This window comes from Prinia subflava, chromosome Z (assembly GCF_021018805.1).
Source record: "Prinia subflava isolate CZ2003 ecotype Zambia chromosome Z, Cam_Psub_1.2, whole genome shotgun sequence".
Lineage (NCBI taxonomy): Eukaryota > Metazoa > Chordata > Aves > Passeriformes > Cisticolidae > Prinia > Prinia subflava.
Window position 1 is genome coordinate 60,654,549 of NC_086283.1, and position 26,431 is coordinate 60,680,979.

General features: G+C 45.4%; 2 protein-coding genes across 3 annotated transcripts in view; one reads left to right on the forward strand and one right to left on the reverse strand.

Moving 5' to 3' along the window:
• Positions 1–1,203, reverse strand: part of ELP1 (elongator acetyltransferase complex subunit 1) — a 30,760-nt gene extending 29,557 nt beyond the window's left edge. The window contains exon 1 of the mRNA XM_063422265.1: positions 920–1,203. Coding sequence (XP_063278335.1) covers positions 920–1,069 — 150 coding nt within the window. The 5' untranslated portion in view covers positions 1,070–1,203. The remainder of the gene's footprint in view (positions 1–919) is intronic.
• A 2,272-nt stretch (positions 1,204–3,475) lies between these two features.
• Positions 3,476–24,975, forward strand: TBC1D2 (TBC1 domain family member 2). 2 transcript variants are annotated; one of them, XM_063423746.1, is made up of 15 exons: positions 3,476–3,580; positions 3,922–4,091; positions 5,784–6,271; positions 6,902–7,034; positions 7,880–8,021; positions 10,258–10,394; positions 10,980–11,164; positions 12,240–12,626; positions 13,435–13,545; positions 16,237–16,424; positions 17,407–17,877; positions 19,011–19,131; positions 21,051–21,236; positions 21,855–21,976; positions 22,652–24,975. In XM_063423746.1, exons 3-15 carry the CDS (start codon positions 5,864–5,866, stop codon positions 22,851–22,853), a joined length of 2,793 nt encoding a protein of 930 aa, XP_063279816.1. In that variant the 5' UTR covers positions 3,476–3,580; positions 3,922–4,091; positions 5,784–5,863; the 3' UTR covers positions 22,854–24,975. The 2 variants fall into 2 exon arrangements, with proteins under 2 accessions (XP_063279816.1, XP_063279817.1); XM_063423747.1 differs by lacking the exon at positions 3,476–3,580 and adding an exon at positions 3,590–3,744.
• Positions 24,976–26,431: the final 1,456 nt, after the last annotated feature.

Sequence of the window (26,431 nt, forward strand, 5' to 3'; positions counted from 1 at the left end):
TTACACACTAGAAGAGAATGTGTGAATGGCACCAGAAAAAACTTTCAAGTACTTATCTTCACTTATCCGTGGTAAAAGTGATAGAAGAATATGAGAAAACACGTATATGGAAGCAAACAGTACACAACTTCCAATCTGTCCTGCTAATCATCTTTCAACACCCTTTTCATACTTCACCACAGTATCAACATTAAGAGGTACATGGGCAGCTGCTTTAAGTGTCCCACTGCTCTTAAGGGGGCATGCAGAATTCTAGACACAACATAAAATCATTTCTTAGGAAAATAATTTGGATGGTTAAGGTACAGCAATCTTTGAAAACTAAATCCCTGGAAAGGTCCAAAGTCTTTTGAACTCTTAATTTCGGAACTGAATGTACTGAAGGAATAAGATACCTCAGATTAACACAGTGAGAAGAAAGCAACCCAACTCTAACCCAGGAGTTCACGACTCAAAAGCATTTTATTACTTTAGCGGTATGTTGGGGATTTTTCCCCTCTAGTGCAAAGTTTCAAAAGCCTCCTCTTGTACTCTTCACTATCTCTTTGCCTGCTTGGATTCGTTTTGCGAACCTGTCCAGATGCACGCCAGGTCGTGCTTAAGACTAAACCATGTGAATGACACGCGTCTTAAAAAGGCAGATTTAGTATTTCAGAAGTACAAAAAGCCTCTTCAGCCACCAAGATCACAGTGCACCGGCTTCCACGGCGCCCTGAGACACCAGCAAGCGGCGGCGGGGAACAGCAGGAGGGTCCAAGCACCCGCAGACACCGCCGCGAAGGGGGAGCCGCACCAGAACACTGGCGACTTCCCGCCGACCTCCCGCTGGTGGAGGCGCAAACGCTTCAGTCCAGCTTTGGAAGCCGACCTCAACACGCCGGCAAGCACCAGAACCCTGCCCCGCAGCCGCGGCTCTCACCGAGTCCCCGGCGGGGCGCAGCTCCACCAGCCCGTACTGCGAGCCCACGAGAACCGCGCCGGGCTCGGAGCCGAGACAGAAGCACTGCGGAGTGCCCGTGGCGGCGGCGGAGCGGCACCCGCCGGTCCGCAGCAGCCGCAGGTTCCTCATGGCGGAGGGAGGGAGCGAGCGGTGCAGGCCGAGCAGCGGCGCACGCCGGGCAGCGGTGCAGGCCAGGCAGCGGCACCGCCTCACGGCGCCGCCATGTCGCGCAGCGCGGGCGGGCGGGCGCAGGCGCCGTGCGCGCGTGTCGCTCTCGCAGGGCGGAGCGCGGCCTCTCCTTCCCCTCTTTGGGCCGCGCCGGGAGCTGCGAGCGGCCGTGGTTGAGGCGGCAGAGGCAGCGCAGGCAGCGCTGCGGGTCCTCAGCAGCTCAGCTCCCTGAGAGCGTGCACAAGTAACAGAATCACCGAGTCTGGAGGAGAGCTTTACGGTCACCCAGTCCAACCATCTACCCAGCACTGCCACTGTCACCCTTAAACCACATCTCCAGATCCAGATGCTTAAACACAAGGGATGGGGGACTCCACCGTCTCCCAGGGAAAGTTATTCCAGTGCCTGACCACTGGGACAGTGATTTTTTTTTTTTTTTTTCTAATACCTGATCTGAATCTCCCGTGTCTCAGATTAAGGCCATTTCCTCTTCTCCTCTCACTGCAGGCACGGCAGGAGAGACCGACGCCCACCTCACTACTCCCTCCTTCCAGGGAGTTTTAGAGGGCGATGGGATCACCCCTGAGCCTCCTCTTCTGGAGACGAAACAACAACGCCAGCTCCCTCAGCCACTTCTCAGAAGACATGTTTTCTGGTCCTTTTGTGATCCGTGTTCCCTTCTCTGGACACACCAGCTCATCAATGTCCTTTTTAAAGTGAGGGCCCCAGAACTGGACACACCACTTGATGTACAGCCTTGTCAGTGCCAGTGTATAAGATGACTGTGACAGCAGGATGATTCTTTTGGAGCCATTCGGGCACTAACCAGCTGAAGAACTCCAGGCAAGACTTCTAAGGCACTTACAGACCAGCCTTCACATAGGTTAGTGCTGCAGTATGCCACTGCTTCTGTCATACTCTGCCACCTCCCTCCAGGTGTGGCTGAGGGAGAGAAGATAGTTACTTCAGCCTTCAGGGGGAGAAAGGTCTTCATGCCATTGCAATGATACCCTTCACACTTCCCCCTTTTCCTAGTGGAGCTAGACTCCCGTCAGTCAGTACTGATGATGTTTAAGAAAGACAAGGAGCTATTGGAGAAGGTCCATTGGAGGTGACAAAGATGATGTAGGGCCTGGAACTTCTCTCTTATGAGGAGACACTGTGGGAGCTGGGCCTGTTTAGTTCAGAGAAGACTGAGAGGGGATCTCATCAATACATACAAACATTTCAAAGGCAGGTGCCAAGAGGATGGTGCCAGTTTCTTTTCAGTGGTGCCTAGTGACAGGATGAGGAGCAATGGCCATAACCTAAAACACAAGAACTTTCACCTCAGTATGAGGAAGAACTCCTTGATGTTGAACTTGGCAGAGCACTGAAACAGGCTGCCCAGGGAGGTTGTGGAGTTTCCCTCTCCAGAGACATTAAAATCCTACCTCAACACATTGTGATCCAGGTGACCCTGCCTTGGCAGGGAAAGTTGGACTAGATGGGCTCCAGAGATCCCTTCAAATCTTAACAATTCTGTGATTCTGTGTGATTCTGTGATCCGGTCTAATGGCCAAATACCAAGAAAAGACAAATTTGAGACAAATTGTTTTTATCTATGGCAATCTGTAAATTTTGCATGCTGTAATCAGCTTAATGTGCTCCACAGTTTGGCAGTTAAGGCCAGTGGAAAGACGGGCCATCAGACAGGTTTGCTTTCTACTGTGCTGGTACTAAACTTGGCTAAAGTCAGTGATAAAACTCAGTAAAACTTGTTCAGCTCAGAGAGGGCTTTTTTGGGACCAGTGCAAAAGGCAGAGCTATCACTTCACTGCACACGAGGAAAATCAACGCCATCCACTCTCCTTGTTCTTGTATAAAGGCATAAGAAGTGCCTTCCCAGGCCAGTACAGCACCTGCCAAGGCCAACAGTGCCTGGCTGCACTGGTAGGCAGAAAGGCAGCTGCCACAGAGCATGTGAACCTGGCTGGGCTGTGCACTTTGTCCCCCAGGACCTGCACTACATCATTGGGGTGGTCTGACAGCCCCATTCCTTCCAGTATCTTTTCCAGAGGCTTTTTTCCTTTGGCGTAGCTTGATGCTATCAGCCTCCAGTGTTCAAAGTCACATTTACCACTGTTCTCACCCTGTGAAATGTGCTTGACTGAGCTGAGTTGCCCCTGCTGACTGCACAGCCGTGGCTCTCACAGCACGTCTGCATCCACCACCCGGTGGTTTTGCAGCTCTGGAGAGAAATACCCTCATGGCAGATGGCACTTGCTCGTTCCGTGGGTCGCACCCTGATGAATCACCCTCTTCCCGAAACCCGTGTGAAATGCCCTATGTTATGGCTGTTGCTATTTTCCCGCGGCTGCAGCTGACCTCGGCCGCGCCGTCCCCGCCGCTGTGCGGGGCTGCCCGGGCCCCGCCCCGCCGGCACCGCCGCAGACCGGCCCGGCAGGAAGCGCGGGGCGGCGGCCGCCGCAGGTATTCCCGGCGGGGGCTGCGGGTTCCCGCGCTGCCGCTCCGCTCCCCCTCCCTAAAATCCCCGACCGGCGGCCGGCTCGGATGGCCCCCGCCCCAGCTGGGCGCTGGTACAAGCGGTGCCAGGCTCAGGCCAGCACCGTGCCAGGCTCCGGCCGCCGTCGCTGGTACAGCTGGGCTGGGAGGCGCGTCTGCGGCGCTGCGGGAGGCACGGGGAGGGGCGGCGGGGCTGCCTTGTGCTGATCGCACCAGCAGCTCCGGAAAGGTTTAGGCAGGGTCCACCCCGATCCGTTTTCTTTGGTGAGTCAGTGTCAGGGCAACTTTTTGCTAAATATATCTTTCAGACAACTCCCCGGCAGCGACTGGACCCAAGAAAACCTGAGACAGACGCTGCTTTTCTGTTGCTGCTGGATTTATTGGAGGCTGTGGGTACCTGCTTGGTGGTGCTTGCACCAATAGCTCTAAGCCAGGAGACGGTGACTTCCAGGAGCTCCTCTCTACTTCCCTTAAGGAGGTGAGGTCTTATCTAGAGGTCTTTGAATGCTCTGACATGATTCCTTATAACTTGGTTCTTGAACCTAATGCTTCCCAAATAACCTAAATTACCTAAAATGCTTGCTTGATCCTGTTCATGGTGTGGACCCGTGGATCATCACGCTGGCAAGAAGTGTGATGGAATCTTCAGAGCGTACCGAATATACTTACACTGGTACTGACATAAAAGCCCCAGTGTCTGTTTGAGAAAGTGGAAAGTGTTTGTTCCTCCAGATGATATTTCCTTTGTGACAAGCAAATTTCACTTGGAAATGGAGGGGTTTTTTGTGTGTTTCAGGAGCTTAGTTTAGGCAACACGTTCTCCAGGAGTGCTTGTTTATGGCATTTGTGAATGTGTTCAGCACCACGATTCACAGTGTCAAGGGAGCGAATTAAAGAATTTAAGTAGCTTTTCACAGAGAGTGAACAATATTGATAATTGTCTGTAAAGCTAATGTGGAAACAGGAGGGGGCAGCAATAAATATGATGGGGCTTAAGCCAGTGCTAGCATGGATAAACCTTTCAGTCATGAGGACAAGTTGTTCCTAAGAGCAGAGGAAAAAGATCAGCTTGGAAACAGCTTGGTGTGCTCCATTATATTATCTCATTGACGTGTTGTCACACAGCTGAATGTTGTGTTGAATAGGTTTGTATCTGCAGTTGGAGTCACACTAACTTAACACCGCAGAAATTTATTTGCTCACATATTTGCTTCAGCTATATTACTGCCTGGAACAGAAGTTTCAAAAAATGCAAGAAATTATTTACAGATACTTTTCTGGAGTGTTGTTAGCTTTCTTTATACAGGAGCTGTGGATATCTGCAGCTCTGAGGAAAAAAAAAGTCACACCTGTCATATGGTTAAGCACTTGAAAAAGTGCTCAGAAACATGGCAAAATTGCCATTCTTGCATAAAGAAAAACTTACCTGAATGTGGGTCTGTGTAACTTAGCTGGCTACAGCTTTTACATCTGAGAAAGAAGCTGAACTCAAGATTTACAAAGATCCCTTCCAGCCTGAGTTTTATCTTTTCCTTTTACACTTCTGGGACCCAGGTGGTTACTTTGGTCACTCAGGCAACCAAGTCTCTTTTGCAACAACCACAGAATTACTTTCTCTGGTGCATAATCCATCATATGGATCCATCCTACTGGATGAAGAACTAAAACATAACAGGCATTTTAACAATTGTAGTCAGTTGACACAAATTATTCATAAGGATGCTGAATAATGCTGGATCCTTCTCCAGACGTCATGGTTTAAAAATATTAGTCGAACATTCAGTGCAAATACCAGGACACACTTACCTGCAATCCCTTACCTGACTATGTGCCTGCCCCAGAGCTTGTTATCTTGCCATGTTTTCTGCAGCTGTTCCTTAACAGGAAGTACCAAATGCCCTGGTTATTGCTATTGATTTAGTATGCCCACAGGCTGTACTTATTTTTCACACAAGAGATTATGGTACTGTTTCTTGGCTGCTAGTCCAACCTAATTTAGGAGTCAAAAAGGGAGAAAACTGGTATTAGAGGTCATCTGAGCAGAGGGAAGGCAGGAGCAATGACCAAAAGTAGAGTTGGAGACCTTGGCTGGGTAGTTTGAAAGCTAGGAAGTATCTTTTCTGTCATATGGCAGACCTGAGCTTATTCCTTCCTTCTTTGTTGTCTGCAGGTTCTGTAACAGGGATGATATAATTGAGATTGGCTTATTTACCTAGAGAATTTCCTGTTTCAATCTATTTCCATAAAGAGATGAAGAAAGGACCAGAAAGTGGAGCATATACCCTTGCTGCTCCAAGCAATTTAGTGGAGTCAGATCCAGACACTAACAGCAGCAATGGAAACTCAGCAATAGAGAAAGACATGCTTCCTTCTCCTGGAGAACTGGAAAATGTACCACTGAAAACCAGCCCAGAAACATCCAGAAAAAAACTCTGTGGCTATTTAAATAAGCTGGGCATCAAGGGGCCAATCAAGACCTGGAAGTCTCGCTGGTTCTTTTACGATGAAAACAAATGTCGCTTACTATACTACAGAACTGCCCAGGACATTAATCCTTTGGGGTCTATTGATCTCTCCAGCGCCAGCTTTGACTGCAAAATTGAAAATGGGGAAGGAGTTTTTGAGATCAGAACACCAAGCAGAGCTTTTACTTTGAAGGTAATGAAAAATTCCCAGTCAGGACAGATACATTTGTATTAACGTATCTCAGCTTGAGTTTCATTTAAGTCCTCCTAGCTTGGATTGCTACCATTTGGACCTAAATTACTTTCACTGCTTTGGCAAGTGTGTGACTCCTTACCTGTGAGATGGCTGTTGTTTAACAGAGTAGGAATAAAAGCTGAACTGTGTGCCAAACTAAAGTAATTGAGGAATCCTGCAATCCACATGTAATTACTGAACAGAAGTTAACTCCCCTGTTTAAAATGGTTGCTCCTGGAAGATTCTTTGCTAGACTTTTATTTCTATGTAAGTCATTGTTAAAAAGTTCTGGGGATGCTTCCTGTCTAAAACAATTGTGACATTTCTGCTTAGTCTTGGACCATAATGAATGAAATTAAAATTAGGTCAGTGGTCCACTGAGATTCTACCCCTTAAGGCCATACTAAAGATTTCTTCTGTCCTCCCGAATCAGTGTTAGGACCAGAGGATACAGATACAGCATAGACTGGATATAACTGACCTTTTTTTTTCTGCTTACTTGTGCAGGAGAGTGGTGGTCACCTCCTCAGGATGTGTCTTATGTTGAGGAGATGATTCCCCTCCCTTTCCTCTTTTGTGTTGTGTTAGGCAATCAGCAAACAGGCAATGATGTACTGGCTGCAGCAGCTGCAAATGAGACGTTGGGAATTTTGCAACACTCAGAGCAGATTTCCTGTGGGCAGCTCCCAGCTTGTGAATGAACCTCTGGCTGGAAGAACAAGTAGGTGTTGCACATGTAATTTCTTTTGCTTTCAGCCTCCTGGTAATGAATGGTGTTCCTCATCTGGAAGTGGGCAGAAGTTTTGGACAGGCTTTTAAATGCAGGTGCCAGCTATAAGTGTTGGGCCAATGTTTGATGCTTCTGTCTTAATATGTATGAAAGTGAGTAAGCAGCTTCCTAATCCACAGCATATATTTGGAGATTTTCAGGTGTCTTGTGATCATTTTGATTTTCCTCCCACATGTGGAATGTCCACATTTGATATATGGTTTTTTTCAGCAGTGGGCTGAAGATACCTGTTCCTCCAAGTGGTAGTAGGCACGTCAGTGGATCAGAGGAGGGCACAGTCAGGGTATCCACCTGTTTAGTAATGACTAGATGCACATTTTGTTTGAAACAAATAATCCCCTCCCTAGTAAGTGTCTACTCTAAAAGGTTCTGGCATCTTGATACAGCACTCAAATATTTGGTACCTGTGCTTGCAGAATGTTATACACACTATCAAATGTGGTTTGGAATATGGGAAGAGAAAAGCAAAATTCTCCTTCCTTGTATCTTTGGGCAGTTAAAGTTTGATTAAGGTTAGTTATGCTCATATATATGATTGAAATCACTTGATTGTTGTTGAGTAGGTCATTCTGTTTCCACATGGAAATTTATGTAATTTGACCTAAAATTAAAGAAGCCTACTCTACCGTCCTTGTTCCACCTGACCACTTGAACATGTAATGTGTGTACCTGTAGTAAACTGTCGTGGCTGTCAGGTTACATGAAGGACACAAAGTCCAATGGAATTCTTTCTTGCTCATTTGCTTTTGTGTCCTATTTTGTTTTTACATTTGTAGATGTAGTTGACAATGAAGACTTTCTGCCTCTTGTGAAAACACCAACAGACGCAGTGGGTTTAAAGGCAGCATCTTTGCCTGCACCCCAAACATCTACTGCCCTGCAGAACATCTCCCTTAAGCACCCTTGGACAGAGATACAGTAAGTGCATGAAGAGAACTGCAGTGTGGTTGACATGCTGGCCTGCCACTGTATGCCTTCCTTGCCTGTCATGTGTTGTGTGAAATGGGACTCTTGCCTAGGTGGGAGAACTGTGAAGCACTTTTTTGGAGGCTAGTCCAAGCCAAAGTGCACTTCCTGCAGGTGGGTCTTTCACATCCTCCTGTCCTGATGCATTTCACATAATCTAGCTCTCTTAGCAAAGATCCTGGTAGCAGACCTAGGACTTGGTTAAGCTCTCTTCAGTGTAGTCAGTGCTTTGCATGCCTAGTGTGATGCATCTGCACAACAGTCTTGGAAGATCACATGGTCAGGTTCAGCTGTACTCAGTAGGTAGCCATAGAAGCCCATAAGCTCTTTCCACTGGTTTCAAAGGACCTTGAGTATAGTGTATTCTCCACAGCAGGAACTCCAGGGAAAAGGAGCTTGAGCCTGTAAAGTGGCCTGACTGCACAGCTTGCTCTTGCTTGCTGAGTTTCAAGGACGTTAATATTCCTACTGCTTCTGTCTGCTGTTGCAGTGGGTAGCCCCATCAGGTTAAAAGTTACAAGTCTTGGGCAGTTACAGTTTCACAAAGACAACCTCATCAGTGTCTCCTTTTTCCTAGTCACTTATTTACACATAATGAAAAATTAGTAAGTGGCCATAAGTGTGGTAGGCAGCCAGGCACCTGCCAAATATTGGTGTGGAAGTTGCCTGTAGTTTTTTTACAACCATTGCTGCAGCTACAGTCTGATGTTTATATGAAGAAAGATCCCCCATGAGACCAGAGTTTCATGTTAGCAGCTTCATTTACAGTTAGAAAAGCAGCAGACACTGAGTCTTTTATAGACCTCAAAACAAGAGACTTGTTTTGTTTTAGCTGATGGACAACACAGAAGGAGAAGACCTGTATGCATAATTTCTGGTATGGTTTTACACAAACTTGTACATTCATAGTTCCTCAAAGTCAGCTGCTCTATTTTTCAGGCTATGCATTCTCTTCTCACATGGATTAAAAATAACACAAACATGTCTTTGGCCACTGCTCCCGTGCTTTGCTTTTGTGAGCTTGAGTAACAATTGTCTCTTTCAAGTTGTATTTCTCTCCTTGTCTGGTAAACATTTCTCCAAGTTCTGTCACTGTCCGGCTGGGTTTTCATGAGTGTAGCAGATCTGGATCCCTGAGCTGCTATAGTCTCAGAGGGAAAACAGTGCAGCATTAGCTAGAAAAAGTAGAAAAATTGCCTTGGATGAGTACCCACTGCAGACTACAGGGACTGAAGGTCTGCTTGTCTTACACACCAGTATGTTCTCCAAGGTCAGCAACTTGTGCTCTTCTGCTCTGGAGTCTTACAGTAGCAAGGCAAAAGGATAATAGTATCTAAATGGCAGCTTCATTTACAGATAGGAAAGCAACGAACACTGAGTCTTTTATAGATCTCAGAACAAGGAACTTTTTTTGTTTAGCTGAATGACAGAACAGGAGGAGAAGAAAAAGACTTGTATGCATACTTTCTGGTACAGGTTTTACACAAACTACTTGTTCATTTGTAGTTCCCCATGATTCTACAAAGTCATCTCTTAGTGCTTCTGGCAATAGCAGCAGTTGTAACAAACTGTTCCTGGGTCTGACTGCAGTTTTGTTCCTGAAACTCTTTACTACTTTTTAGTTTATGACTTTGTAAATAACCTTTGGCAAGGTTATTTATTAAATGTTTAAGAGTACAGGACCTGTGGCTGCTCCAAATGTGGTAATTTGTCCCAGTTTTGGCTGTGTTGGTGGTAACTGACCTTCTCTTGGCAACTTTTCTTGGCACCTGGGGATTTTTGCAGTGAACTAAGGATAAGGATGGATGAAGGAAGCAAAGGAGAGAGGGAGAGAGAAGGAGAGAGGAGAGAGAAAGATATGGTTGGTCTACTGTTACCTTTGATCCCTCTCTTTGATCTGATGTGTTTATGTATAGGGTTCAAGCACATGGGGAAAGATAATCTGATTTTATATTGCTATACTGATTTTGTGCCATCTTCCTGGTTTACACCAGGTACAACCTTGCTCTCCTCAAATCCACTAATTCTGTAAAGAGTTCATTTTCTCAGCACATGAAGGAGATAAGTTTGAGGAGGTGGGGTGGGAAGTAAGGGGAGGTAAAGCATTGAATAGTTTGAATATGCACTGGCTGGCTGCAGTGATCATGACTTCTGTTCACTAGGCTGTCTTGATCTCTTCTTGTTTCAGAAACACTGTCTACAATATTTGTGGCTCCAAGCAGCTCTGGGGGAACAACGGGAACGTCTTTAGCTTTGAGGGATTCCAAGAGCATCCTGAGAATGTGGATGAGGAGCAAGAGGCAGAAGTGGAGGCAGGATGTGCAGGTGATTGTTATAGGGCTGTGTGAGCTGAGTGGGATGCCTTCTAGCAGGAATTAGCTGGAATGGAAAGGAGGTGGTGGCAAGTTTTCAAAGGATATGAAATCTCTGTTATATTGTCTCAAGTCTCTTCCTGTGTTGTTGCCAATGGCTGACTCTTTGGCTCTGCTTCAGGCTCCATCTGTGTCTATCTTCTACCTTTGTAACCTTCTGCAGAGGCAAAAAAAAAACCCAACCAAAATCCACCAGATTTATTTATTTGAGGTAAAAGTGTAATTGCTGCACAGTCACGGGCGAAGTGGCAGCTCCACTGTATGCATACCTTTTCATGGTGTAACTTCCATTTGCTGTGGTCCAGACTGATGAGCAGGGTGCAAGATGGGTTAACAGGTACCATAAACCATCACAACTTTGTTCATTATGGGCATATCAGTGTCTGATCCCTACTGTTTTTGCTCCAATCCTGTGGGTGGATTTTCCATGTCCTGTATGTCAGCCTTCTCTGCTGAACTGTTGTGAGTCCTCATAGCAAGACTTGGGAGTCCATAGTAGCAAACCAATTCTGTGTAAATTAAATCTATCTCCCTTCAGTTAAGGAGGGGACCCTGGAAGATGGGAGGATGGGGCCCAGGCTGAACTGGATTAGGAAAGCCAGGTGGATGAACAGTGGCTTCCCAGGCTCTGAAGAACTGTCGAGGGAGAAGAACTCAGTGGATAAAATGAGTGTCCTTCAGCAACAGATTCTGACTCTCACAGAGGAAGTCAAGTCACAGAAGGTGAGTGTGTTGAAGAGACTGCTATTTCTAAGGGTCAGGGCCCTGAGGCTGGTCATAGGGACTCCCTCACACATTTGTGTGGTAGAAGCACTGAGAAGTGCTCAGCAGGCAGTAACTGAAGACCACTTGAAGCTCCTGGTGTTACCTAGTGTGTAACACACCTTGTGTGTGCATGAGTGTGCCTGAGTGTGCCCAGCACAAAAGACCTTCAGCCATTTCTAGGAAGTGCAGCTAGGTGTAAGAGGGAGGTAAAACAAATCCAAGTGTACTTTGCTGTTTTCTTGTGCATCTCTATTGCTCACTAGGTACAGTCCTGAATAGGTACTGTGACACTGGTGAGAACTGCCAGGTGGAGCCATGGTGTTAACAGCAGGTCATTCTTTTTGAACAGTGACCCACCTTTAAGGTGTGATTTGACTGTAGAAGTTGGGGCATGGGTCACTGCAAGGGCTTTCTCTCATGAATGCATGGAGCAATGCTAGGTTCTCTGCTAATGATGCTGGTAGCTCATCCCACAGAAGAGACAGGAGAGCCAAGTCCCATGTTGGGCAGTCAGCTGTGTCCTTAATTTGCTTTGTGTCTGAGATGCCGGAGCCTGAATCAGCAACGTGCTGTGGGGCAAGGTTCCTTGCTTTCAGGCAGGATAGAGTGAGGGAGGACTCTGGCAGACTGAAGGTTAAAATGGATAGGCAATTTCCTTCTGGTAGCACAGGTAGTTGCAGACTGCATTATTTCCCTCCCATTTTACCACATTTATCTGCTGACCAGATTTTTGTGTTCTCTGCTGAGCTTCTCAAGAATGATTGTAGGAAAGCCAGAGTTCAGACAGTGTGAACAGCAACTTATCTGCTAGCAGTCCACATCAAGTCATCTGTGAACTGCTGCAGAGATCTTTTGGGCCCAGCTCTGAGAGCAGAACTTCTCACTGTGATGCAGCTGTGGTTTCAAGATTTCTGCATTGTTTTCCTTCTGAAAGGAGTCAATGTCAGGATATATCACAGTTGCATCTGTGCTGTCCATACAGCCATTTTCCTGGACAGCACAGTGATGTGATGGTTTTGCGTTCCCTTTCCAGGAACTGGTCAAACTTCTCCACAAAGCTCTGGAGGCCGCCCAGCAGGAGAAGCGAGTATCTAGCATGTATCTCACTGCAGCAGAAGATAAGGACAGGCTGGAGCTGGTGCGCCACAAAGTGAGACAAATTGCAGATCTGACAAGTCGGCTGGAAGCTCTTGAACAAGAAAAGAAGGAACTGGAGCAGATACTGACTCTGAGAGACAGCCATATCCAGGAGCTCAAAGAACATGTGCAGCTTCTGATGGAGAAGAACCATGCCAAACAGGAAGTCATCATGACCTTGACAGAGCAGATGGCCCGAGAGCTTTCTGACCCCCTGCAAGAAGCCAACACTATTACTGTAGAGACACTGTATAAGCAGCAGGAGGAGATTGAGCATCTGAAGGTGTGTGAGATGGTACAGGTCTTTTGGGCCCATTTTTATGCACTCAGGTTCAGTGGGAGGATGTTCTTTGCGGTAAGCACAGAATATACTTCTGCTGGTTGCTCCATCCGTCTCCAAATGAGAGGAAGGCTGCAAGGGGCTCAGCTGAAATGGGGTCACACGCAATGGGGTACTGAAAAGCATCTTCAGCTTAGAGCCTGTTTTGTTTGACTTCCTGTCACCATTCAGTGCCTGCCACTTTGTTTTATTTCTTTCCTTTCACAGCTGCAGCATGACTTGCCACCTTCACTTACTTTGTTGATCTATGTTTCTGTTTCTGAACCAATACATCTTGGTTCTTTCAGATGCAGGCTGTTGTATGTGCTGTAATTACTGGTTAGTGTGAGGTGGAGAATTGCCAAAAGAGCCACTTTCAGTGGATAGTGTTCATTTCTCCTGCCAGCCATTTTTTAATGATTTGTTTCATTAAAAAAAAATAAAATAAGAAATCAACCAAACAAAATCCATATATTCTTACTCTTATTTATGTACATCCCTGGCTTTATTTGATCTGTATCTCTCTGTGTTTTAAAGTATATGTATATACATTTAGCATTTTCAAATGTCGTGTTGATGCGTGACAATATTGTGCCTTGATTTCCTTTGTAGGCAGTATTTGTACTGGGGAGTCATGTCTGCTCCTCAGAACAGTCAGAACACAATTTTTGAGATATTTTGTTGTCCTTAACATAATCTGATGTCCCTGAAATGGGAGGGATTTCAAGCCCCTTGAGAACTCTCCTTGTATGACTGTTTTGCTTCATGGCAGGATGACATTGATGCATACAAAACCCAGAACCAGTTTCTCAATTCAGAGATCCACCAGGTTACTCGACTCTGGACAAGTGTCGCTGAGAATGAAAAAACCCTTCTGATGAAGGTAAGGCCAAATGACCTTTTTTTTCTTGGTGTGAACTGTTATTAATTTATTTTCGAAATTGGCGCCTGAATAGATTTTGATCCACAAGGAATAAGCTTTCTTGTGGTTTTGTTTTTTTTTAGTGTGACCTCTTTACTGCTTTGTGTTGTTCCCAGATTAGACATGATCATTTTAATTCTTCAACAGAAGTAAAATACCTGTGAAGATCACTCTTAAAAGTGCTGAAACTTAACCCAGATTTCTGCATTTCAGCTATGCAAAAAAAAAAAAGCAACACTGTAGGCAATCAGAAAAGTTTTCTGAGAGCTGACAGACTGAGTCCTGGCTCCATCTAGTCATGATTTCTCTGCTGGACTTGGCACTGCCAGGTGGCAGCACACTTGAGGTCCTGCAGTTAGATCAGAGTTCTTATGTTTTCCTAAGTTGTATTTTTATCTCTAGCTGTGTAAGTGTGAAAAACCTGGTTACTCTCAGATTTGTCTAATCCTATTTTCTGGTTCTGAACCACTTTCAAGGCTGGAGGTATGTGCTGGCACTTGTTCTGTGGGTTTTGCCTAGGATTTACTTCCCTACGTTTTAAGGTATTGTTATGAATGAGTGTCTTAGATTGCTTAAAGAATCACTGACAATGGTTAGGCAAAGCAGGTTCAATATTGAAGTGAAAGCATGGCAAAGCTCATTGCCAAGGTTCACTTTACTACTTCTTAAATGGTTAAAGCACACAAAGATAAATCAGTACTAAAGCCTATAATCAGTCAATCTAGAACTAAAATCAATTAAAAATCTACACAGAAGATGGAAAAAGGTAAGGATGGAAAAGCTTTAGCATAAAAGAAATAAGATAGGCCCTTCCATCGAACCACAAGGTCCAGTGTGGACTCCTGTGCAAAACTTAGCTTTGGACTTGAACAATAGTTTGGGCCTAAAGATTTTAACAGCGATTAAACTTAACAGCACTTAAACAATGACTGAATTTAAACAATTTACAAAAGATTCTATAGAATTTACTGCAACCACAACAGTAACTCACTTATAGGCCTAACGTACTTACCAACATAAAATACTTAAGAATCTAAGATTCCAGGTACATTTTCTGCAGCACTTTCAGATAGACCTAGGGTAGCTACAAGGTACCTGTAAAAATTCTCCCTCGAGCTCAGTGAAGTGCTTGTGTCAGGTGTCTGCATCTTCTCAACTGGCAAAGGTTTGAGCCTCGAGGAGTGGGAGTATTGGCCCAGGCTTTGTGATCATTCTTTGGCAGTGGTCCCTCAAGTACAGCAAATCTGAGAGTTCTCTGGCTCTGAGAGGCCCCAGTCAAAGGGAGGTTGCTGGTTACTGCCCACCGTGGTCCAGGAGAGCTCAAAGGGTCTCACTCAGCACCACTATTTATAGGCTCACATGAGAATTGCCTTTAGTCATAGTAATTTGCCATCCTGGCTGCAGTTGTTAACTTTCTTTGAAAATTTGATGACAAAAATGTTCTTCCACTTGAGTTTGCACGAAAATAAGTTTCCAACAGTGTTTGTTAAAACCAGAGGCTCATTAGACCAATTAGCACCAATCTCTAGAAGCAGACAGTGTTTCTGATAAGCACAGGAGGTTAGCCCAGGTGCTGTTCATCAAGACTGAGGCCTAACAAGCATTTCTGATGGGGGAAGGTACCACCACAGGTATGTCTTCACAGTCACGGATTCTTGTGCAGGGCAAAAAAGCTGCTTCTGGAGTGTTACTGCCATTCTTTGCTTTCTAGTTCTTTGAAACCCCTGCCTTCTTCCTAATTTACTGCCCTCTCATCCTGAGATCTCCATAACCTTCAAAAAGGAAGTAATCACACAAGCCCAGCATGCTCAGTGTGAGGCAAAGTGCTGATTAAAGTGGCAGCATGAAAGAAACCATGCTCCCTTCTGTCTCCTCTGTATGCAACCTAATTCTCTCTGTGGTTTCTGTTTCAACTTCTGCATACCCACTGAACAGGAGTCTTCATTGAGCTTCCTGTGAGACTGGGTGAGTCTTGTCACCTGTGTGGCCTTACTTCCCCAATCGTGGAGTGCACTAATAATCCCCATGCATTTTTCTGCTTTCTGTGCCCAGGACTAAGGTGGTGGCAGGTACTGTCCTGCTGTTTGATCTCAGCTGGGCTTCCTGTGCATGAGAAATGATGTGCACCATACAGTGATAGGGGACTGGGAATGCTGAGGGGCATGTGGTTACCTAGTCTGTGGTGCTACCATGTACCCTGAAAATCGTATACTTACAACTCAGTCTCTGCAGTGGTATGTTTTATCAGGATACAGTTCAATGCGGTGTAGGGAACTTGTCTGAGGATGAGGGAAAAAGACTGCACAGAACTCAGATGCAGTTCTGGCTCTTTGACTGTGCCCTTAGTTAGCTGGTGGGGTGTGGCCATCCACTGATACATTGCAGTAGTTAAAGTAGGTGATGATGTAGTAGGTCTCCCACTCAATAAGCAACTTCTGTTGCATGCTAGCTACTGCAGCTTGTGCTTGTTCACAGACTGTGGTGATGAATTTCATGGCTCCAATTCCACTGATTGTGGAAAACTACTTAATGTCCTGGGGCTTTGCTCTTCAGAAACTTTTACTTTATATGCAGACCAGACCAGTAGAGAGCAGTGGCAATGCAGGAACAACTACCACTGAGTGAGGTCTTTCCTTCTTGTTTCCCCATCAGTGTGCCTGCCTGCAAGCAAGAAACTGCCAGATGGAGAGCAAATACCTGACAGTCTTGAGAAAGCTCCAGGAGGCTGTGCCTGGCCTGCCCAACTCGCATGCTGAATTGGTGAAGAACCTCATCCAGGAAGCTCTCCAGTGGGATGTGAAGGAAGAAGCAGAAGAAGGTTTTAACTTGAACCCTGTAAGGTAAGAGTTGAGAGCATGGGAATATTCACAGTTTTGTAGAAGCCTATCTGAAAAGGGATGTGTGCAGGCAGGATACATCTATATTTTATAAAAATATTTTATACCAGGAGCCTACATTTGTGTTTATGCCTTCCTGCACATCCTGCACATGCCTTCCCCTGTTCTGTAGCAGTTCCCATTTTATCTGTTTGGTCAGTCTTGCAAGTTCTCCAGGTAGCTTTGGAGATAAGACCCCTGAGGCCATGCCTGATCTTTTTGCCAAGAATATGATGATATCTTACAAGTTTCTCACCCGGTGGACAGATGGTGCAGAAACTCTTGACAAGCTGTACTGTGTGTACTCTTGGTGTGTTTTGATCAGTAAGAGATTTGCATTATGTACAAGGAGACATCAGAAGGGAGTGTGGATCTCTGTTCTTTGATCTAAAGCCCCAAAGCCTTTCCAGTCCACTCCCACAGAACTGTCTCTGCACTGGGACAGAGTAGGGAGAAGGTACACAGAGTGAGCTCAGTATTTCTTTAGGGGCTGATGAGGGGGTCTGATGAGGTTGGTCTGCAGCTCAGAGCAAAGTTATACTTGAGTTGGTGTGTGTATGCCAGTGCTGCAGGCTCTCGTTTGTCTTTAAGGCTCTGAGGTAGGCTGTCACATGCAGCTTCCAGAGAAGTGAAAGAGGAGTACTGGTACAAACGAGGGTTTGAGATCGCTTTAAAAAAATCACTAGCAAGGGTATCAGCAAAACCCAGATTTAATATTAAGCGACAGCATAACAAAGTGAAGTTGAGACCTAATGAGCATTTCTCAGATCTCAGTGCGGCCTGGAAAGGGAGAGGGGTGGGGTGTGCATGCCCACAAGTACTTGTGCTCTGGTATGGGTGACGTGAGCCTGGCAGGCTGTAGCTAGCATGACCCTAAGCAGTAAGTGTCCCTGACACAAGTACCAGCAATGTCTTTTGAACTAAACACTGCCTTGTGTCCCTCCAGCGAGTATGATGAGTATGGGTTTATGACTGTACCTGACTATGAAATTGAGGACTGGAAACTCCTGGCCAAAATCCAAGCCCTTGAGATAAAGTCCAACAAACTGCAGAGCCAGGAAGTAGTGGAGAAGCCCCTCCGTGACAGATGGAACAGCATTGGAGAGCTGAACCCCTCTGCAGAGCTGAAGAGTCTGATCCGAAGTGGCGTTCCAGTGGAGCATCGGCAGCGGGTGTGGAGGTGGATGGTCAGCCGGCACTGCAGCCCTGTGCCTGGCCACTACCAGCGACTGCTGGAGCAGAGCAGGAGCACCGAGCACCCTGCCTGCCGGCAGATTGAGCTTGACCTGCCCCGCACACTGACCAACAACAAGCATTTCTCCTCTCCCTCCTCCCAGCTCATCCCCAAGCTCCGGAGGGTGTTACTGGCATTCTCCTGGCACAATCCTGCCATTGGATACTGCCAGGGATTGAACAGGTGAGGAGCCAGGTATGCTGCTTCTTCATGAGATGGCATTGAAAAGGTGTAGACACATACTCTAGGCTGTGTTTCAAGCAGCCTCAGGCTCTTGCTTCTCTACAGTTCTGTCCCAGTTCCAGGTATTTACTTGCAGAATTCTGCATTTGATGACTTATTTTTCATCCAGTGTTATTACTAGGATCCAGCAAACAGCAGGATGTACTTGTGTGGCATCTCTATAGTTACATAATAGGAAAGAACAGCTATAAGAGGAAGAGTGAAACAGTCCCAGAATAACACCACAAGGCTGGGGCTGAATTAAGTAGTAATGCAAAGTAGTAAAGCAGAAGGACACCCTGGTGGTTCCCTTTTTTGCTGAGAAGAGTTGGAGGAAATGTTGGGAAGTGTTAACATGTGAGGGAGTTGCAGCAAATGACACAAAGGGAGACTGAGGAAACCATGGTTGTTCTGTCTGGAAAAGAGAAGATTCAGAGAATATAAAAGCTTTTTCCCAAAGAAGGCTATAGGAAAGATGAATCTAAATTTCTTAGAATTGTGCTGGCAAGTAGAAAAGGCACTAGGCATTAGCTGTAAGAAGGGAATTTCTAGTTGGACCTTTTCACATGAGGAAGGTCTATGTAAGCTATTTATTCCTATTGATCTTTGGATGGTCTTCAGAAAGATGATAGAAGCTTTCCTCCAGAGAGCCCTTAACATAAGGTATCTTCTTTCTAGTCTCTCTAAAAGGCGATAAGTCAGAGCTGAAGGAGGCTGGGGCTGTAAAAGAATGTATGGAGAGATGAACTGTATCACATAATTTGGAGTACCTATGTGTGACCTCTTTCCTGTATTAAAATAGTGCAAATCAGCACACTATCTTCAGCAGATCTACAGAACATTCCATTAACTGGGAAACCTGGCTGTGTCACACCAGTTCCTCATGTTCTGACAGAGCCACATGGAAAAGAAATCACACCTCTGTGGTTCTGTCAGAACAGATCACTTGCCTCTGTCTGTCTGCCCTGCCACATTTGATACTTTGGATGCTGATGGAGCTGGAGACATAAAAAGAAGTCTTGTATTCTTGAGTTCCTGTGTTGATGATTCTTCCTGGAGTATTGAATTCCTTCACCATGTCTTGTCCATCACAGATTGGCAGCTGTTGCTCTCCTGGTCCTAGAAGATGAGGAAAGTGCTTTCTGGTGTCTAGTCTATATTGTGGAGAACCTAATGCCAGCAGACTACTACAGTGACACACTAATAACATCACAGGTGAGCTGAGCACCCTCACATCTGCTTGGACTCTCATGCAGCGGTTTACAGTAAAGATTTAAAAATGAGCAGTCAGCCTACTGTGTGTTTGATTTCTCATAGGATAGTGATACCACCTTGCAATCCCTTCCATTGCAGAAGTATTGGAGACTTCAGAGTACAAAATTGTTACACGAGCAGTACACACAGAGCAGCAAAATTGGTCACCAGCTCTAGCAAATGGGGTATCACTCCTGAGTATTAACATGAAAGTCAGGTTACTCAGAAGGAAAGTGCCCATTAATTGCATAGTTACTTATTATAAAGAAGTCTTAATAGAGGCAAAGCAGCAAATTCTGGTACGTGTAGACTGAATATGAGAAAGGCACCATTTTGCAGCCCTTCAGATGATGTTTTTGAAGCAGCACTCTATCTTTGGAGTGCCATGTACATGTGGATGAAAATGCTGGGATTTTTACATTCCCTGTATTTACCTCAGTTCATGATTAAGCATGGTGTTAGTTCTCACTCTGGGCCTCTCTGCACATCAGAAAAGATTCTGGCCTTTTGATGTCCAATGTTGGGCTGCGAATAACTTACCCACTTGATTCTGCATTTCAAGGTTTTCAGTGTGTCTTGTTAAATATATTATGTCCTCTCAGGTAGGCAAAGAGATAAGCCAATTCCCATATAGTTTAATGAAATTGTAATTGTATGCCCATACCACCCACACCCATCAGTGCTCAGTCTGGTAAGCCTGGTTGTGACCTCGGTGTTTGTTGTGTGTGGTTCTTTCAGAGAGAAGAGAGTTGGTTATATCTGTGGGCCCACAATAGAGAAGGCTTCAAGGGTCAGCAGCTGAGAGTGACTGATGGTGCCACTGAATTTGCTGACTAACATTTACTGAAAGAGTGCAAAAGAAAGTGGTGGTGGAGAGGCCAACTCACAGACTAGGGAAACAGATCTCTTGGAAGATAGCAAAATATCTCTTCAGAGGAGGTTGTGTTAGCTGTGGGATTTAATAGCATTCAATACTCAACAAGTAGAGACTGACAGGGAAAATATGACAGACTGAAGAGGCTTGCCTGCATTTGGTGAGAAAACACTGTCAGCTGGAAGTCTTCTTTAGAAAGAATTTCTGACCTCATAGTTGGTATCTGAAAGTCTAGTCAAGACCCATGTAAAGAGGAATGTCTAAAGTGATGCTTTGTGGGTTGGCTTGATAAAGTGAGTTGTCTGAAGAACTTAAAATTGCAAATTTTAAAGACAAAGAATATTACTTTATGGTTTGTACCCTTGTGCCATGGCTAAGTGGGCTGACACAGCTGGGGCATTAATATCACATTGCAGAGGGAAGCCCTAAACGTGATGCTGCTCATTAGCAATTAACCTTCCAGGAAGCACAACTCTGCTGAGATGAAACCTTTATAAACCAGGATCAAGGATCTGACTGACTGCACTTCTCTGTTTTGGCTCATACAGCCAGAATCAAAGCATACACAGTACTCAGACCACAAAGGGAAGCTTAAATGAGAAGATCAGGTTCCACTTGCAAAGTCAGAGGTATTCGAGGTATTCAGACCTGGGCAGGTATCACAGAAAATCCTGGTAAGACCAATGCAGGAAGATGTATCATAGATTTTCCCTCTTGACTTTGAGATTGGGAAGGAATATGATTTTTGAGTGAGAAGAACGTATGTTTCTCTTCTTGTATGTTGGCCTCGTTTCAGCTCCCTGCCTTGCACTGGGTGCCACATACAAGTACACTGCTCAGTGAGTTTGAAGGGTTGGGAGACAAAGGATACTCTGGGTGTGGTTCACCAGAAGGCAGCACTAGTGATGACCCTGACATGCAAGGGCCATTGTCCTGTTGCATCGCTCCTCTCCTCCAACAGCAAGACTGCTCTTGACTTCATCGTTTTCTTTTTTGTCAATTTTAGGTAGATCAGAGAGTCTTCAAAGATTTTCTGTCCGAGAAGCTGCCTCGCCTTATGGCTCATTTTGAACAGTATCGGATTGATGTCTCACTCATCACCTTCAACTGGTTTCTGGTGGCCTTTGTGGACAGCCTGGTCAGCGACATCCTCCTGCGAGTGTGGGATGCCTTCTTGTATGAGGGAACTAAGGTGAAACTCTCAGTCTAGGCCTTCTTCTCATCTTTACTACCTCTGTGGCATAGTGACAGGGTGATGCGCATACTCATCTGTCAAAGATACGTGAGGTTGAAGCTTGTCCTATCCTGCCTGTTTGGTATCCAAGCCCGTGTTCTCTAGGTATTTGCTGCTAGTAGGCTGACCTAGTCCCTGATTCTGTGCACTTGGTACTTTTTAGCAGGTAGTTGTGCTATAAAACATCTCTCTGATAGGCCATGGTGTCTCCTGCTCTGTGACACAACTGAGAGTATTACAGATAAAGGGAGCATAAGATAGGCAGTAACTGAAAACATGAGTCCTGCATTGTCCCTGTGCATAGGGAGAACTGGAGAACCCCCATGAAATCCCTGTGGGGTCCTTTTGCAGAGGTTGCAAATTAGCTAATGGGTGCAAACTAGCTAATCTTACTGTCTTGAGATTGACTCTGTACTCCTTTAGGCCTGCCCTGGTACAGACTATTGAGAGCAGGAGTAACACTAGATCTAGTCTGTGCTGCAATGTTTTGTGCCTGGCACCATCTTTTATGCCAGGATGGCCTGAGCCTTCATTTCCTTAAAACTTCATCCACTCAAATACCTTTCAACCCTCCAGGTCATTTTCCGCTACGCTCTTGCAATTTTTAAATACAACGAGGAGGAAATCCTAAGAATTCATGACAGTGTGGAGATCTACCAGTACCTACGCTTTTTCACAAGGATGATCACGGACGGCAGGTAGGACTCTGAGTTGTAGACAAGCTTTCATTGTGTATTTGTACTTGCTTGTCTGCTAGGTCAGCTTAACAATAGTTGTGACTAAATAACAACAGTTTATTAAGAAAGACGCATATGCATTGATAGGTCTGTGAGACACAGATCAGTTTGTCTCCTTTTGACTTTCTCTTCATGGCATTACTTAAAATCTTCTTGGCTTGGACAAAGGCATGCTACAGCAGAGCAAGCCATAAAGTCAGCCTCCTTGTAGCAGCTGGTACTTGTGCCATTGACTGCTGGGTTTCTCTCAGCTGTAGTTGGGGTGTTTGGGAACACAGCACAACCTGTGACCTTGAATGGCAACCTACCTAATTTGAAGATTAGATGAAGATTTCTGTCATCAAAAGAGCTCAGCATCAGGAATATTCCTCCCTGACAGGCCATCAGAATTGGCACCTGATCTATTGTCTCCTAAATGGTGGCTGCACACTGGTACCTTAAAAGGTGGGATGGTATATGTGTATGTGAAGTACTGTGTGGGTTGGTGTTTGTGTGGAAAAGAATTCCTTTAAGACTATGCTGTTTGGTGACTTCTAAGCTCAGAGAGTTGAAGTCTAAGGCCCTACTCTTTAATACTCCAGAATATTCTTGGTGTATCTGTTACTATGTGTTACTGAGCTGTCCTTTCTGTCATAGGAAGCTGATGAACATTGCCTTCAATGACTTAAACCCCTTCCCCATGAAACTGCTGAGGAACCGTCGGTCGATGCACAGGGAAGAGCTGGAGGCAGAGCTGTGTGAACTTCAACAGATCAAGGCAGCCTATGTGAAAGAGAGAGCAGAGCACGGACCTCAGGACCTGAAGGAGGTTGTTAGTGAAGAGGAAGAAGAGAGCTAACAAAAAGAGAGCTTGTCATCACTTCTCTCCCATCTTGTAGAAGGTCATCAGTAGCAGCTGTCAGTAAGACATGGACCAGAGGGGGAATAGTGGTCACAGGAGTTCATCTGCCCCAGTAAGCAAGGCTGTAGTTATGAGATCATCTGGAGACCAAGTCAGACTTTTTAATAGATTGGAAGGTGTCAGAGGAGCTTTATCCTCTTCTGTTTTTCTCCCTATTTAGCCCACCCTGTCCTGTGCAGTTCAGGATTATAGCTGAGGGTGCAGAGGAAGAAGTATCAGTAGTGGTGTCATGACAGGAGCTGACATGGTGCAAAAGACCCAACCAAGCAGCACTTTTATACATTTTCTGATGGAGGCTTGAATGAGATCTTTGTCTACAAGTAAAATCTCCAGACATAATGAACCAAGAACACTCCCTCATTGTTACCTAAAGCTTCTGCATAGGTCAGGAAAAAGCCTTCTCTTAGAGGGCATGTGTCTCAGTGTCTATCCTGCCAGGAGACTGTGTGTTTAAAACATTGTTACTGATCAAGATACTGTCTTCAGATGAGTGTTAGGCCTGTGGAGGTTCTGAAAGCTGGAGGACATCATCCCATGGGACTCAGGCTGGGACAAGGAAACAGATTGTGGAAGAGCAGAGTTGCTTCTCCAGCTTGGTTCCTGTAGGAAGTTCATGGGAGCACAAGGTGTGTCTCCTGCTTGGCTGGGAAATGTTGGGAGCTTTCTCTCCTCACTGTTTAGCTTTGAGGCCCTGGCATCACTCTATGCTGGTGAGTTTGCTCCACAGAGGAACTCTCATCTCTGTATGAAACCAACCACAGCCTGCCTGCAGGCAGAGCCTAGTGTTATGTGGACTTCTACTGGGGATGACTAGATTTTCTGATAGCCTCACTCTCTGCCTCACAATTACAGTCCTCCTGTGTTGGGTTTTTACATTTATGTCCCTGTCTCTGACTCCCATTTATTATTGGAGAGATAAGGGCTTTTATTTAGGAGTTTATGATATTTAAGGTGTTTCATCCATGGCATACGGCTGGTAGTAAACCTGAAAACGCTGGGAACAAGGTCACAAAAGATGACTTGATATTCTTTAGAAAAAAACATTAATGTCCCCTGAATCAGGGAGCTGGCCTTCATGGGTCTAGCACACAGAGACACCCTATCTGCCTCTGGAAATGGGGTCAGATAACCTTTTGCCCTGCCTCCCAGGCTTGCCCATTCCCTGGGCCAGATACCCTGCCCGTGCAGCTCAGACCTCCACAAACCCAGGATGAGTCAAGTATTTAGATGAATACAACTTCTTTTCCTTAACACAATGCCAGATCCTGCTGCCCACTTTCCTGCTGAGCGGTGCTTTACTCCATGTGTGCCTGCAGTGCTGGCACTGACAGTATGTAGCAGACCCTGCTATAAGGGGGGCTCTGCTCTATGTTTTTAGACTGACCTTGAACCTAAGTGGATTATGCCTTCTTTAAACATCTTGTGGTTGATAACTCAACCCTTCTAGTTGTCAGTGCTTGCAGAGGAAGGAAAGGGAGGCATTTATAGCCTACAGTGTTCTCAGCCCCATGGGCTGTAGCCAGGATGACAGACTCTAGGGGGAACAGTGCCCATTCACCTGAGACAATGGTCTGCTTCACTGAACAAGTCAGCCAGTTTGAATGAATTACAGAAGAATGAGATGAGAGAGACCTGTGGAGGCCAACCACACAGCAGAGAAGTAACCAAAATGGAACTGAAGTTTCGGGAAGAGTGGATAGATCCCCTGAATGTCACCAAGAGCTGCACACATTGGAAGTGTGGGATGAGAAGAAAATGTTACTGGAAGCCTACTGTAATATCTCAAAAAAAAATGAACTCATTTTCAAACTATGCCACCTAGATAGGGAAGTCTAAAAGGCAGAAGGTTTTTCTTCACAGATGATATTGCTAATCTAATTTATTTATATTCTTATGTTCATGGATGCACATAGTTTTGCTGTTATTACAGATACTATCTTCTAAATCAAGACCATGAAAATTAGAAGTTTACTTACAATTTTATTTCCTAGAGCTTTTGCAACAGCTTAAAAATCTTTCCTCCTGACTTGCCCTTATTAATAAAGGCATTTGAAACATACACTATTAGACTAAACCACAGCCTGACATATGTCTACATCTACATATGTCTACAGAGTATAATAAATATTGGTCTATGTGATAAATAAACTCTTCTGAAGTAGACATAAGGATCAAGGTATTGACCCTGATGGGGAATTCTGAAAATAATTTTTAATTGAAATTGAAAGGGAAGGACATGTGAAGGTTGTTATAAGTTTCTTTTTGTTTGTGTCTTTCTTAGCTCTTGGTTTTGGTCCACATATATTTGCTGAGGACCATTTCCTTTGGTCCTATTGATAACCAATCACATGTGGCCATTCTTTATTAAACTGTAGTGGATGCAGGAATATCTGCAAGGCCTATACAGACCTGCACCTTGGGGCCAAGATCACGTCCTCATGGGCCCTCATCTGCTTTCCTTCTGCTTCACAAACTGCAGTGGCACCGAAATGTGCTGAACTCAGGTCACAAAATGGCAGCTGGGCCAGATGCAAATCCCTCAGGCCCCTGCAAGACCTGCAGTGACTATCAGTCAGTACCTTGGGTGTTTTGAACCTCTTGATTACCTCTGTCTGAAGTGCTCAAGAGTGATTTGTGCTGCCACTGCCAACTGTTGTGGCTGGGAATCAGTTTGACCTGGTTATAGAGCCCAGCAGCTCCTTCTGCGTATGCTCTCTACCCAGAGCCAGCTTTTGCTGTGCTTTGCTGTATGCATAACATTACTTGTGAAATTAAGCTTTCTGTCTCTACATTAACCTAAATCTTGGGATACCAGCTCCAACCCTAAAAAGGGTGGTTTTGATTTCCATACCCACCCTCCTCCCTATGGTGTGCCAGTAACTTGTAGTTCAGTTTGTTGCAGGATCTTGTGGCCATCAAAAGTTCATAGGGTTTGAGAGGGTATATTGGTGGAGTGGTGCCAAACACAAATAAAGCCACTGCTGGCTCAGTAAGCCCCTGAGCTGCCAACAAGGAGAGGCCGTGAAGCTTCCCTTTTTTACCCATTTTTGGCCTGCGTGGTGTTGGGTTTCCAGGGTCCGTACCTCCCTATGCTTTAGCTAAGCCCAGTATTCTGGCATGCTGCTGTGGCAAGAGGCACTACTAGCAAGGTTGGTTCTGGGTTAATGTTTAGTCTAAGTTTGAGCTTCTCATCCAGGTTGAAGGTGAGAGCTAAGGGGCAAGGCATTTTCCGTGGGTGGATGACAACAACACCCTGTAGCAGGAGCTATACCGCAGTGCTGAGTTTCTCTTCCAGTCTGCAGGCAATCTCCTGCCACCATCACAGACACAAGGTCTGGGCCTTGCTCTCTTCCCATTTAAGAGCCCACATGTCGTCTGATAAAATGCTGAGACTTCTCCAGCCGTCTCCCAGTGCTAAGGGCTCCTTAATAAACCATCAGCTCTGTTTGGTCTAGGGACATGCCAAGTGCAAGAAGGCAAACCACTTTCCCATGACCAAGCCACAGTGCTGGAGC

Excerpts from the sequence above, each read along its gene's own strand:
- TBC1D2 (XM_063423746.1), top strand. The coding sequence starts at position 5,864 with ATGAAGAAAGGACCAGAAAGTGGAGCATATACCCTTGCTGCTCCAAGC. Across the intron at positions 11,165-12,239 it reads AGGAAGTCAAGTCACAGAAG|GAACTGGTCAAACTTCTCCA; the intron begins GTGAGTGTGTTG and ends TTCCCTTTCCAG. Across the intron at positions 19,132-21,050 it reads ACACACTAATAACATCACAG|GTAGATCAGAGAGTCTTCAA; the intron begins GTGAGCTGAGCA and ends TGTCAATTTTAG.